The 13,693-nt window shown below is 37.0% G+C and overlaps 1 protein-coding gene across 5 annotated transcripts in view; it reads left to right on the top strand.

The window, feature by feature from the left end:
• Window positions 1–13,693, top strand: part of BRAF (B-Raf proto-oncogene, serine/threonine kinase) — a 159,604-nt gene that overhangs the window by 80,720 nt on the left and 65,191 nt on the right. For all 5 annotated transcript variants that reach the window (XM_019825906.3, XM_019825910.3, XM_019825907.3 and 2 more), the window contains exons 3-5: window positions 3,874–4,137; window positions 10,331–10,434; window positions 11,285–11,387. In XM_019825906.3, the coding sequence (XP_019681465.1) occupies window positions 3,874–4,137; window positions 10,331–10,434; window positions 11,285–11,387 (471 nt within the window). The remainder of the gene's footprint in view (window positions 1–3,873; window positions 4,138–10,330; window positions 10,435–11,284; window positions 11,388–13,693) is intronic.

Here is a 13,693-nt window from a genome sequence, read left to right as displayed (position 1 = left end):
AAGAGAGATGGGGCGGGCCCCTGGGTGGCTCAGTCAGTTGAGCATCCCACTGTTGATTTTGGTGCAGGTCATGATACTGGGTTCGTGGGATCAAGCCCCACATTGGGCTCCATACTGAGCATGGAGTCTGGTTAAGATTTTCTCCATCGGCCCCTTTCCCCCACTCGTGTGTGCTCTCTCACTCTCTCTCTAAAATAAATTAAAAGAAAAGAGCGATAGGGAAAGGCATGGAGAATTGCTTAGACAAAGAAAGAAGAGGAAGCTTTTATTTGATGGCTTTGACCTCCAGAGTAAATTTGAAGGTAATGTAATGCTGTTTTCTGAGTGAATTAAAGATTGGGTGATGAAGGTAAGGAGGCAGAGAAGCATAGAAAAGGTTGGAGTAGGTATTGTGAAAAATGTAATATGATGTTAAAAATTTTCGGGTAGTACCCTAAAGGACTAATTTCCACGAATTGATAATGGGACTAATTGACCTCCTTCTATCTTCTTGACTTAATTAACTGACCTTAACTAATTGACCTACCTTACTATCTTCTCCAGCAGTGTATGGTAACCTGAGAGAAAGAATGGAATAATTGAGTGGTTAGAATTTACTCCAGATTTGTATTTGACAAACAAGTTGGTAAAAGAATAAGAATTAGAGAATCAGAGATGTTACTAGTGGTATTGTTGAAATGGTGAGCCGCAAAGTAGGGGCAATAAGACAGTCAAGGCCCAAATCTAAGAAACTTCAAGGGATTAATGTTGATATCATAAACAGATTAATGTAGTAAGATGGAAACTTGAGAAGGTGTGTTCAGGGACAGGGGAAGCTCCACATTGAGGTCTTGTCATCATTTGGAACTCCTGGATCTTGAAGGTAGAATGAAAATCAATACCTTTAGAAATAAGTTTAGAGAACTTTATGGCAGGAATGTTAAAAGAGTAATCCACACTGAATGCATCAAGGATAGTGGGATGAAATGAGTCAATCCAGGGACAAAAGGCAGGCAAGAGCCTTGATTGCAGCTGTGAGGATGGAGAGAGGTGGAATTACTTAATAAAAGGAAAGAGCTATTGATAAGTGCAGTGAAATAATAGCTTGTAATCCACAATGGAGGGAACAGTATATTTTCAAAAATTAAGACTAACATTTTGATAAAGAAATAACATTCTGAAAATTTATTGGTTCAGTGCATTCCATTTCCCTAAGGCTTACTTTGTGTACTTGCCCAGATGATAGTAAATAAGATTTGATATATGCAAGGGGGAATTTTTATCTCCCAGACTGCATGTATGTGATCTTCCTAGGGTAGGAATTGCGTCAGTCTTTATTTTTTTAGTTCGAGTCCCAAACAGTGCCAGACACATGTATGCTCAGTATATACTAATTGACGGATTAAAGGCTGGATAAATGGATCATATTAAAAGAGATGCCCGTAAGTAATTAGCTCTTGGAACTGAAAGCTAACACAAAACACAGTTCATATAATTTTGAAGTGATTTGATTATAATGCCTCAAAATGTTATGAAACATTTCCAGAATCAGGGTAGGGTAGCTACTAGGTTATAAAGGAGAGGGCTTTTTAAAAATTTTTAAAAAATATTTATTTACTTTTGAAAGAGAGAGACAGAGCGAGAACGGGGAAGGGACAGAGAGAGAGGGAGACACAGAATCCGAAGCAGGCTCCAGGCTCTGAGCTGTCAGCACAAAGCCTGATGCAGGGCTCGAGCCCACGAACCATGAAATCATGACCCGAGCCAAAGTTGGACACTTAACCGATGGAGCTGCCCAGGCACCCCAGGAGAGGGCTTTTAGATGCAGTTTATGCCCTTTACCCCAGTGGCTCATTTTACTATTTTTCCTTTTTTTCATCTTCAAAATTATATTTTAACAACCAGCATAGCAAGTGCAGTCAGTGGTCTTTCCTGAAATGAAATTTCTTCTTCATTCTCCTCTATCTTTGATCATTCTCCTTTGCTTATAGAATGAAGTTCAGGCTTCATAGCATGGTATAGACACCCTCTACAAGCTGGTGCCTTACCCACTTTTCCAGTTGCATTACTTGTTTCCCTGTATTGCTATTCTTCATTTAATTCCGCAAACATATATTGATCCCTTGTTGTGTGCCAGATACTGAATTGCATGCAGCTATACTAGTCTGTAGTTTTTCCCTCTATGCCTTAAAGTTTCCTACCTCTCTATTTGTTGCAGAATTTCTCCTGTACACAGCTCTCTCTTCTCCCCCACTTAACTCCGTCTATCTAAATGCTAACATAATCCTACCTCATTCTCACCTTATATCAAGAATGTCCTTTATTTCTCATGTATAACACTTAAGCATACTAAAATACATCCACCTGCTTCTCTGCAGCCCAATAATAAACTCCTTGAGTGATGAGAAGTTTTAAAATCTTTGATTCTCCCTTGTAGCCTTTTATAAATGTTTGTGGTATTACATCTATGTATGATAGTAGAGAGAAATGGTGGACCATAGTGTGGGGGAGGGTGATTTCCATTGCCCTAAAGAACCATGAACATATATATTCCAATTTATTCCATCCCTTTACTCTCAATGTCACTCTGTTTTCAAAATTCTTGTTATTTTTAGAATATGATATCTTATGTGGTCATTTGACTTTATAGCTTTAATCAAATGAAACTTCTAGAAGTTTCTACCCTAGTGGATAATGGCACCAGAATTTCTTGACTGCAGGGCATAAACCACCTTTTCAAATAAAATTTTATTCTTTTTTTTTTTTTTTTTAATTTTTTTTAAACGTTTTTATTTATTTTTGAGACAGAGGGAGACAGAGCATGAACGGGGGAGGGTCACAGAGAGAGGGAGGCACAGAATCTGAAACAGGCTCCAGGCTCTGAGCCATCAGCCCAGAGCCCGACGCGGGGCTCGAACTCACGGACCGCGAGATCGTGACCTGGCTGAAGTCGGACGCTTAACCGACTGCGCCACCCAGGCACCCCTAAAATTTTATTCTTTAAGCAGTATTTGATGGGATCGTCAGAGATCCATAGTGAAGAGAATAAAGTATTTTAACTAATACCTGTTTCAGAAAGAAGGTGGCAGTTATGTAACTTCTAAGCCCTATTGAGAAGATTTTGGTGGTAATGGCGAGATCTGACCCTGTACCTGAGTCTTATTTTTTGACAAATCTCTTTTAACCCCGCATCTCCTTTTCAACTTCTCTTTCTGTTCTTTGGAGGGCAGAAAGGTATGAAACTTTATATGCCTACAATTTCCTCAAAAAAAAATTTTTTTTAATAGAGAGGGTACTTATCCTTGATTTAGTATAGTATAGTATTTTATCTTATGTTGGATATGCAGTTTGGAAGTTAAATTGCAGTATGAACAGGGGCGCCTGGGTGGCTCAGTAGGTTAAGTATCCGACTTCAGCTCAGGTCATGATTTCACGGTTCGTGGGTTCAAGCCTTGCATCGGGCTCTGAGCTGACAGCTCAGAACCTGGAGCCTGCTTCAGATTCTGTGTCTCCCTCTCTCTCTGCCCTTCCCTTGCTTGCACTCTGTCTCTAAAATAAGTAAATATTAAAAAAAGATTTTTGTTTTTAAATTGCAGTATGACCAGAACATTGTAAATACATTTTAGAATTAACATTTGTGGGTTATTCTAGACATTTATATGTTTGTTGATTTCTCAGTGCAATGTACTGTCTTATCACATACACAAAAAAATGATCAATTTAAAAGTAGAAGTATTAATTTACAGTACTTTCAGCACTTATTTTGTAACTTGTACTTAAAACCCTATTAGCTAGATTATAAAGAGATTACAATCAAAGGTTTAAAGTTCATATTTCCTTTTGTTACTGTCAGGAAAAAGTCCAGATTCAGTGTATGTTTACTTTATTTTATAGGCCTATGAAGAATACACCAGCAAGCTAGATGCCCTCCAACAGAGAGAACAACAGTTATTGGAATCCCTGGGGAATGGAACTGATTTTTCTGTTTCTAGCTCTGCATCAACGGACACCGTTACATCTTCCTCCTCTTCTAGCCTTTCAGTGCTACCTTCATCTCTTTCAGTTTTTCAAAACCCCACAGATGTGTCACGGAGCAATCCCAAGTCACCACAGAAACCTATCGTTAGAGTCTTCCTGCCTAATAAACAGAGGACAGTGGTGAGTCAACTTTTAATATCATCATTGCTTTTTCTTTGTGTTTTTCAGAAAGAGTAGTTGTTGAAAATGAAATACGTTATCACTCCATATTCTGTGGTCATGCAAATGGAAGCATCCATTTCAAAAAGGAGTGGAAAAGACATAATTAATTGGTGCCAATGTCTGTGTCCCTTAACTGGAACAAATTGTATTGTGTTTAGTGTCCGATTTGACATTTTAACCTATCTGCCAAACTTGAACCAGACTCAAGCCTAAGTACTAAGTCAGAATCAAAAAGAATTTCCAGACTTGAGCTTGTTTGTTGTCTAACATATGTCAGGTAAGCTTTGTTCTTTGCCCTTGAGAAATCCCTGTTTGGACTTATCAAATGTTGGATTTTTAGTGTGCTTGATATTTTTCCTCTGTGTAACTTTTGTTGATCATTAGCATTACCATTGGAACGAGTATTCTGTAAGTAACATTTAAAGAATGGAAATCTGCACAATTTTGTGGGTGGTCTATAATCCTTGAGTGCAAGTACTGTCATTGCCTTAAATAATGCATCTATATGCATCGCGACTTTTTAAAAATGCATGTGGTTACTTTTGAGGTTAATAAAAAACCTTTTCATTTCCAAATACAACTGAAGTCAAAGTAGTTTTATTTTTTTTCCCTCACACAGCATTAGTAGTAATGCTAGATTTTCATAGAAAATGTTTGATGACTAGGCTGTTGCTTGGAGGCTATAGCCTGGAGGCTATGGTGGCCTCCAGTGAGGTTAATTTGTCACCTTGTGCAACAGAGATGTGAGTGTCAGTGTGTGGGGATGCAAGACTAGGCCTTCAGCCAGTGTCACAAAGGTAGTTGGAACTCAGGTCCTTGCATAAAGCTGAGTCTTTGAGGAGCTTTATCTTCAGCAAAAGGGTGAACTAGAAGAAAATCTACTTACTCAGCATACATAAATAAAAATGAAACTTGTCTGTCTTCACCAGTGGTCCAGATAAAGTTTAAAGCTTCCCTTGTGAATTCCTAATTATGGGCCTGTTCTCATCATGGTGTGGGATTCATATTTGTACTTATGGGTCCTGTCCAGGAACTTTCAACGCAACAAATAGTCCTAGAGAGATAATAGCGCTCAGGCACTGGGTAGAAGCAAATGCAAACCCTCTTTGGCCGATCTAGGTCTCATGAAACTCATATAGATAATGCCCACTGACAGGTTTAAAATCCCATGTCATAAAATATACAAGGAAAGAGCCTATCAGCACATTAGAAGACTTAAAAACAGCAGGATTCCTAAGAAGGAACCAAATAGGACTTCTAGGTGGTCTTAATATTTTACTCAGTGGATGACAGTTCCCATCTATGAAGTATTCTTGCTAAAGATGATTTTATTGAATGTTAAGCTTCCACACCTTCCATTTTACAAGAAACACAAGGAATAGAAGAAAAAGTTGAGGAAATGATAAATTCAGAATGTGGACATTGTATAAGACAAATGGCCTGGATTCAATGTCACAGAAGATAAAAAAGATTAGGGATTATTCTACAACTAAACAAGACTAAAGAGATGTAAACAATTGCAGTGTGTGATCCTAGTTTGGGACTAGGATGGGGAAGAGCTATCAAAGGCATTCTTGCGATGGGAAATGGTGAATGTTGATTAAATATGTTATGGAGTTATTAATTTTCCTGTGTGTGATAATAGGAATGTAGTTACGTAGGAGAATGTCTTTATTCTTAGGAAATACATTTTTTAATATTTAGGGGTAAATCGTCATGACATCTACAACTTTGTCCACCTTCTTTTTTTAAATAAAACTTAGGCACAGTAAAGTATACAAATCTCAGGTGTACAGCTGAGTATGTATATATAATTTTGTGCATATGTAACTGCCAGGCAGATGAAGATACAGGCCATTTCTAATGCTTGGGAAGAGGTTCTCCCAAGCACCCTGCAATTTGGTCATCATTTTCCAGAGTAACCACTATTCTGACTTCTATCTCAATCAATCAATTTAGAACATAGTTTCAAATGATAAGATCGAAAACAAATGTCAGAGAAAATAAATATTAAATGTTAGAATCTATGTAGAGAGAATTTGGATGTTAATTGTAGCGTTCTCATTTTCCGTGTTTGGAAATTTTCATAATAGAGTTGGAAAAATGCAAAAATATATACCAAAGGAAAAATTGAAAGTTCAAAAGAAACAGTTGTCACTAAGGAAAAAAAGAAATAATGAACATTTGATTTGATGAAGTAGCAAGGCAACTTGAACTATAATTTCAGTATCTCTAGTAGTTACAGTGTATTACAGAACGACTGTCAAAATGCTAAATAAAAATTAGAATATTTGTTTAAAAAACTAAATGGATGAGATTAAAAGTAGATTAAATCCAACTGAAGGGAGGGAAAATTAGTAAACTGTGGAAAGCAAGGAAAGAGAGTCAAAGAACATATAAAAGAGGGGATAAGAGGTATGAAAGATGAAATGAACAGTTTCATTATATGCCTAAGAGGAGTTCCAGAAAGTGAAAATAGAAATAAAGGAGTAGAGCAGAATTCAAAGAAATGATGGTAATGTTTGTGAAAGACATGAATCTAAAGATTTGGGGAAAACAGGCCCTGAATTGTATAAGTAAATTTTAGTCCATAATTATTAAACATAACAAAATGAAAGAATACTATTTTAAAACCATTCAGGGAAAGAATTATCTATAATAAAAAACTACAATTGGATTATTAAAAAATATTGATTGTAGCAGCTGGAGAAGCCAGAAGACAATAGAATATTGTACCAAGAATGCTGACAGGTGCCTGTTAAGTTGCTTAGCTGAAGTATGAGTTGAAGGTACATTCACTAATAAAGGCCTTTCCAGATGGGGAATTTACCTTTCCCATGCTCTGCTTGAAGGAACTACTCAAAAATTACTTTAGAAAGTTGAATACAGATGAAGGAATGAAAAGTAAAAATTAAACCTAAAACTATCAAATTTATAGAAGAAAACACAGGAGAAAATCTTAGTGACCTCGAATTTGTGGCAATGATTGCATAAATATGTCACCAAAAGAAAAATCCATAATGAACATATTCATAAATTGGACTTCATCAAAATTAAAAACCTATTGCTCTTTGAAACACAGTGTTAAGAGAGTAAGAAGACAAACCACACAGACTAATCTTTGCAGAACATCTATTTGATCAAAGACATGTATCCACAGCATTAGAAAGAGCTCTTTGAACTCAATAGTAAGAAAGCAAACAACTCAAAAAATAGACAAAAGATTTGAGCAGATGCTTCACAAAAGAAGATATGTAGACAGTAAATAAACACATGCAAAGATACTCAACATCATTGGTCATTGGGGAATGCAAACTAAAGGCACAAGATGTCACTACACGCCTACTAGAATGGCTGGAATGAAAGAGTGGTCATACCAACTATTGGCAGCTATTATGTGGAATAACAAATTTTTATACACTGCTGGTGGCAATGTATAATGGTACAGTCACCTTGGAAAACAATTTGGCAGGTTTATTTAATTCAGTTCCTTTAAAATCCCAACAGTGTTTTTTGCAGACATAAGAAAAATCCATCCTGAAATTCATGTGGAGGCTCAATGAATCCTGAATAGCCAAGCATTCTTGAGAAAGAGCAAAGTTGGAGGTCTCACACTTCCTGATCTTTAAACTTTTTACATGCCTACTGAGTGGCATAGACATCAGACATATAGATCAAGGAAATAAAGAGTCCAGAAATAAATGATCATGTATGTGGTCAAAGGATCTTTGACAAGGGTGCCACGGCCCCCTCTGGGGGGGAGGCGGGGAGGAAAAACCCTTCCACAATGGTACTGGGAAAACTGGATATGCACGTGCAAAACAATGAGGTTGGACCCTTACACTATATGCAGATTATCTCCAAGTAGATCAAAGGCATAAACATAAGAGCTGCAACTATAAAACCCCTTAGAAGAAAACATACAGGAAAAGCTTCACAATACTGGACTTGGCAGTAGTTTTTTAGGTAAGACACCAAAAGTACAGGCAACATGTAAAAATAGAGAAATAGGACTATATCAAAATTAAAAACTATATGAATCAGAAGCTTTGATGCAGCCACTCTGGAAAATAGTATGGAGGTTTCTCCAAAAGTTGAAAACAGAACTACCCTATGACCCAGCAATGGTACTACTACATTTTTAGCTGAAGAATACAAAAATGCTGATTTGAAGGGGCCAATGTTTATAGCAGTAATATCAACAATAGCCAAATTATGGAAAGAGCCCAAATGTCTGTCAACTGATGAATGGATAAAGAAGATGTATTTATATACAATGGAATATTACTTGGCATTCAGAAAGAATGAAATCTTGCCATTTTGCAACAATGTGGATGGAACTAGATTATTAGGCTATATGAAATAAGTCAATCAGAGAAGGACAAATATGATTTTACTCGTGTGGAATTTAAGAAACAAAACAGATGAACATAGGGGAAGGGAAGGAAAAATAAAATAACAGAGAAGGAGGCAAACCATAAGAGACTCTTAACTATAGAGAACAAACTGAAGGTTGAGGGGAGGTCGGTGGGGGGGGGGGGGTGGGCTAGATAGGTGATGGGCATTAAGGAGGGCACTTATTGGGATGAGCACTGGGTGTTACATGTAAGTGATGAATCACTAAATTCTACTCCTGAAACAAATACTACACTGTTAACTAACATGAATTTAAATAAAAAAACCCCACAAAACTATGTGAATCAGAACACAGTCATCTAAGTGAAAAGACAACTTATGGAATAAGACAACTTCTTTTCATATTTACAAATCATATATACGATAAGGGGTTAATATTCAGAACGTATTTTTAAAAACTCCTACAACTCAACAACAAAAAACCTATAAACAACCCAATTAAGAAAAGGGGAAAGGACTTAAATAGACATTTCTCCAAAGAAGATATACAAATAGCCAACAAACACGGGAAGAGATGCTCAACAGTAATCATTAGGAATATGCAAATCAAAGCTACAAGGAGCTACCACCTCACACCCATTAGAATGGCTGTTATCAAAAAAAGAAAGGAAGAAAGAAAGCAAAAAAAAGGGAAAGAAAGAATGAATAACATGTTTTATTCAATGTAGTAGTAGAAGTCCTAGACACAGCAGACACACACACACACACACACACACACACACACACACACACACACAGAGGAATATTACAAAACCATGAAAATGGATAAGCTGAGGTGCCTGGGTGACTCAGTCGGTTAAGCATCTGATTTCAGCTCGTGTCATAAGCTTGCAGTCCCTGAGTTCGAGCGCTGCATCAGGCTCTGTGCTGACAGCTCGGAGCCTGGAGCCAGCTTCAGATTCTGTGTTTCCCTCTCTCTCTGCCCCTCTACCGCTCGCAATCTGTTTCTCTCTCTCTCAAAAATAAATAAACATTGAAAAAAAAAAAAGATGAGCTCTTGCCAAAGAGGGTATTATGCTAAGTGAAATAAATCAGACCGAGAAAGACATATACCATATGATTTTACTTGCATGTGGAATCTACAAAATAAAACACAAATAAACACAAAGCATAATCAGACCGGTAACTACAAAGAACACACTGATGGCTGCCAGAGGGCCAGAGAATAGAGGGATAGGCAAAATGGGTGAAGGGAAGTGGGGGGAGATACTTCCAGTTGATGGAATTAGTAAGTCATGGGGGTGAAAGACATAGGGAATATTACTATTCTGATGTTGTATGGTGAGAGATAGTAAGCTATACTTGTGAGCTCAGCATAATGTATAGAGAAGTTGAATCACTATGTTGTACACTTGAAACTGAGGTAATGTGTGTCAGCTATATTCAAATTAAAAAAATGTTTTTAATTGATTTTGCTTTAAATGTTGACTTGTTGTTTGTCAGTGGTGGGTAAATAGGAATCTGTTATACTTTCTGTTTCTATATGTACAAAATATTTCATAATCTTAATAAAAACCAAAATCAGTTTTGCTTTCAGTTGGTGAATAATAGATACTTGAGTCATGATTTTCCTTTAATATTAAGTTAGCTCTATAAATGATGTTGTGTCTAACATAGTAATCCGTATGACATTTTAAAGGTATTATAAAGGTAAGGTATTGAGCTTTATGAAATGATGCGAAAAAATTTATAATTTATTCCTTTTACCTCATACTATATATTTCTGATACTATAGGTACCTGCAAGATGTGGAGTTACAGTCCGGGACAGTCTAAAGAAAGCTCTGATGATGAGAGGTCTAATCCCTGAGTGCTGTGCTGTTTACAGAATTCAGGATGGGTATGGTTTGTATGTGATGTGAAATTTTGTTTAAAAAGGCAAAAAAACCTCAGACATTGAACTTTGGGGTGTTCTGTAGCATCTTTACCCAAACCTAGGGTGTTAAAATTTAAGTTTAGAAAAAAAAAAAAAAAAGCCTAAAGAAAATTTGCCAGCCTTTTGAGGAGTTAACATTACACAGTTTTGTGTGATTATAGTATTTTGTTATTCTGATCAAATGACTTTATTTGGAGTTGGAGAATCTTAAAATTTTTGAACCATTTAGAGTGTGACTTATTTGAATAACGGACTCTACCCCACGCCCATTTTTAATATAAATTCATAGTTTCACAAAACGCTTATCAAAATTAACATTTTACATTAAACTGTTTTTCTTTCAAAAAAGTGTCTAAAATTGTGCCAAGATCCCCCAAATTTTGAATCCTGTTTTTTAAAAAATATCCTTTTTGGGGCATGTTGTCCCTTGAGGGCTGTTTTTATTTTTTTAGTTTTTACTTTTTTTTGAATGGATAGATAAATCCGTACCTGTGATTTTTTTTTTTTTTTTTTTTTTTGGAGGGGGGACCCTAGGAACAATCAATTTTCTGCTGTTGTAGGTCTTTTCTGGAGCTGACTTGAAGAAAAGAGTACATCTCTTTACCCTGCTGTTTGTCCAAGAGTGATACATTTATTTGGGGTAAACTTAAAAATTAATTTATTGCCATTTAAATTTCTAACGATGGAAGACCAGGGAGCCAAACCTCCCTCACCATTACTAGCCCCTCAATAACCAATTTTCATATCTTCAGCATGAGGTATGTGAAGATTTTTAGGTACGCTAACCAAGAAAGGCTGTGTCTACACTTTTCAGAGAGAAGAAACCAATTGGCTGGGACACTGATATCTCCTGGCTCACCGGAGAGGAATTGCATGTAGAAGTGTTGGAAAATGTTCCACTTACAACTCACAACTTTGTATGTACTTGTACATTTTTTCTCAGTGTCAAAAACGTTCAGGTTCTTGTGCATGAGTTTTTATTTAAGGAATATGCAAGATGGATGAGTAATTTAGGGATTGATAATTGACCTAGGTTAAAATCAGTTCTTTAAAAACTTCGTATTTAAACTAGAGTTTTATTTTATCATATACTTTCTTTTTAACTTGAAAAAGCAATAGATGACTTTCATTAAAAGGAACTAAAAAGAAGGGGCACGTGGGTGACTCTGTAAGTTAAGCGTCCACCTCTTGATTTCAGCTCAGTCATGATGTCACAGTCGTGAGGTAGAGCCTGCTTAAGATGCGCTTTCTCCCTCTCTGCCCATCCCCCGCGTGCATGTTCTTTCTCTCAAAAAAAAAAATTTTTTTTTAAAAAAGAACTAAAAAGAAAATTTGAATGGTACAGAAGTATATCAAGTAAAAAAATGAAAATAAGAGGGTAAACATTTGTTATCTTGTATTCTTCTAAACTCTTCCTGTATATACAAATGTGTGCTTATACCTGTGAGCCCAAAGTTTTTTCCTTTCTCTTTTTTCCTTCCTTCCCTTCCCGTTCTTTCCTTAAATGAAATATGGAGTCATATTCTGTATGATATTCTTCACCTTAAAGAAAAAAAAAATTCAACAGTGTATCATAGATCTCTTGCCACATCAGTACACCTAGGTTTGTGTTTATAGTGATTGCATAATAGCTCATATTTAACCATCCTCTGTTAATAGACATATAAGGGGTTTTAAAATCTATTTTGTACAGGACTAAACAGAATTTTTGCATACAGCTTGATACACTTGTGTAAATGTTTCTGAAGGATGAGTTAATGGAAGTGGAGTAGCGCTCCTTGAGGACCTCTCCCTTCATCTGGGGTTTGCATTTGCTGGAACCTAGCCTAAGCTAAGTGTCACCAGCATGAGACCTGGAATGTGGGACATCTCCACCTTAGTGATGAGGGTATAGTGCCCAGAGTTTGAGAACTTACCCTCTAAAGGATAGGCAGAAGCCTAGAGTAGAATGATCTGTAAGGCAGGAATGCACTTCTTACTTTCTATTATATATGGAATTTTGACAATAGTTTAAATTTTCTAAATGGATAGTTATTGCTAACCTTTGGGCATCCAGTGCTTTCTCGTGTGCTTTGGTGATCAGTACAGCTGGACTCCTAAAGCAGATGAATGATGAGCTGATTTCCTTGGGGGTTTGTGCTTTCTGGGCTCCATTAGTGGTGAATAATTTGTGCTTCAGTAAATAAGACTTCTTTTTTTTATGTTTATTTTAAAATTTTTTTATGCTTGTTTATTCTTGAGAGAGAGAGAGTGTGACAGTGCACAAGTGGAGGAGGGACAGAGAGAAAGGGAGACACAAGATGTGAAGCAGGCTCCAGGCTCTGAGCTGTAAGCACAGAGCCTGACGTGGGGCTTGAACTCACAAACCGTGAGAACATGATCAGAGCCGAAGTCAGATGCTTAACTGACTGAGCCACCCAAGCACCCCAAATGTTTACTTATTTTTGAGAGAGAGAGAGAGACAGACAGACAGTGAGCGGGGAAGGGGCAGAGAGAGAGAGAGAGAGACAGAATCTGAAGTAGGCTCCAGGCTCTAAGCTGTCAACTCAGAGCCCAACGTGGGGCTTGAACTCATGGACCACGAGATCATGACCTGAGCTGAAGTCAGAGGCTTAACCCACTAAACCACCCAGGTGCCCCAATAAATAAGGCATCTTTTTGATGAATGTCGTCAGTCAGATTTACTATGTAGCAAGTAGTTTTGTAATGATGACCTAGCAAGTTCACTACTATTTATTATTTTTTTAATTTGTAGAATTTGGAGTGGATAAATCTGAAGATAATTTTAAGTTTTTAGGATCCCAAAACAGTAGAGCTTACATTTCACAATGATTACTATTCTTTTTCTTAATTATTCTTCTTAGCTAGAAATCAGTTAAGAGGAGGTGAAAAATCTAATGTTAAAGTAGTGCCTCGGGAAGGTCCTTGCCACAAGAGAATAATGAAAACAAACTGCAGAGTATAAAAATCCTCACAACACAGTTGGAGACTTGCCAGTAAATATTTATTGAGAACTTTCCACTTACCACCACTGTTTCTGATCTGGGGATATAACAATGAATGAGAAAAACAATATCCTTGCCTTAGAGTAGAGAGACAGATAATTCGATAAGAACATTTCATAAACACTCTTAATTACCGTGTATGGGGGCGCCTGGGTGGCGCAGTCGGTTGAGCGTCCGACTTCAGCCAGGTCACGATCTTGCGGTCCGTGAGTTCAAGC

This window comes from Felis catus, chromosome A2 (genome assembly GCF_018350175.1).
Source record: "Felis catus isolate Fca126 chromosome A2, F.catus_Fca126_mat1.0, whole genome shotgun sequence".
Taxonomy (NCBI): domain Eukaryota; kingdom Metazoa; phylum Chordata; class Mammalia; order Carnivora; family Felidae; genus Felis; species Felis catus.
Note: the sequence above shows the minus strand (reverse complement) of the source record. Positions and strands in the feature narration are given on the sequence as shown.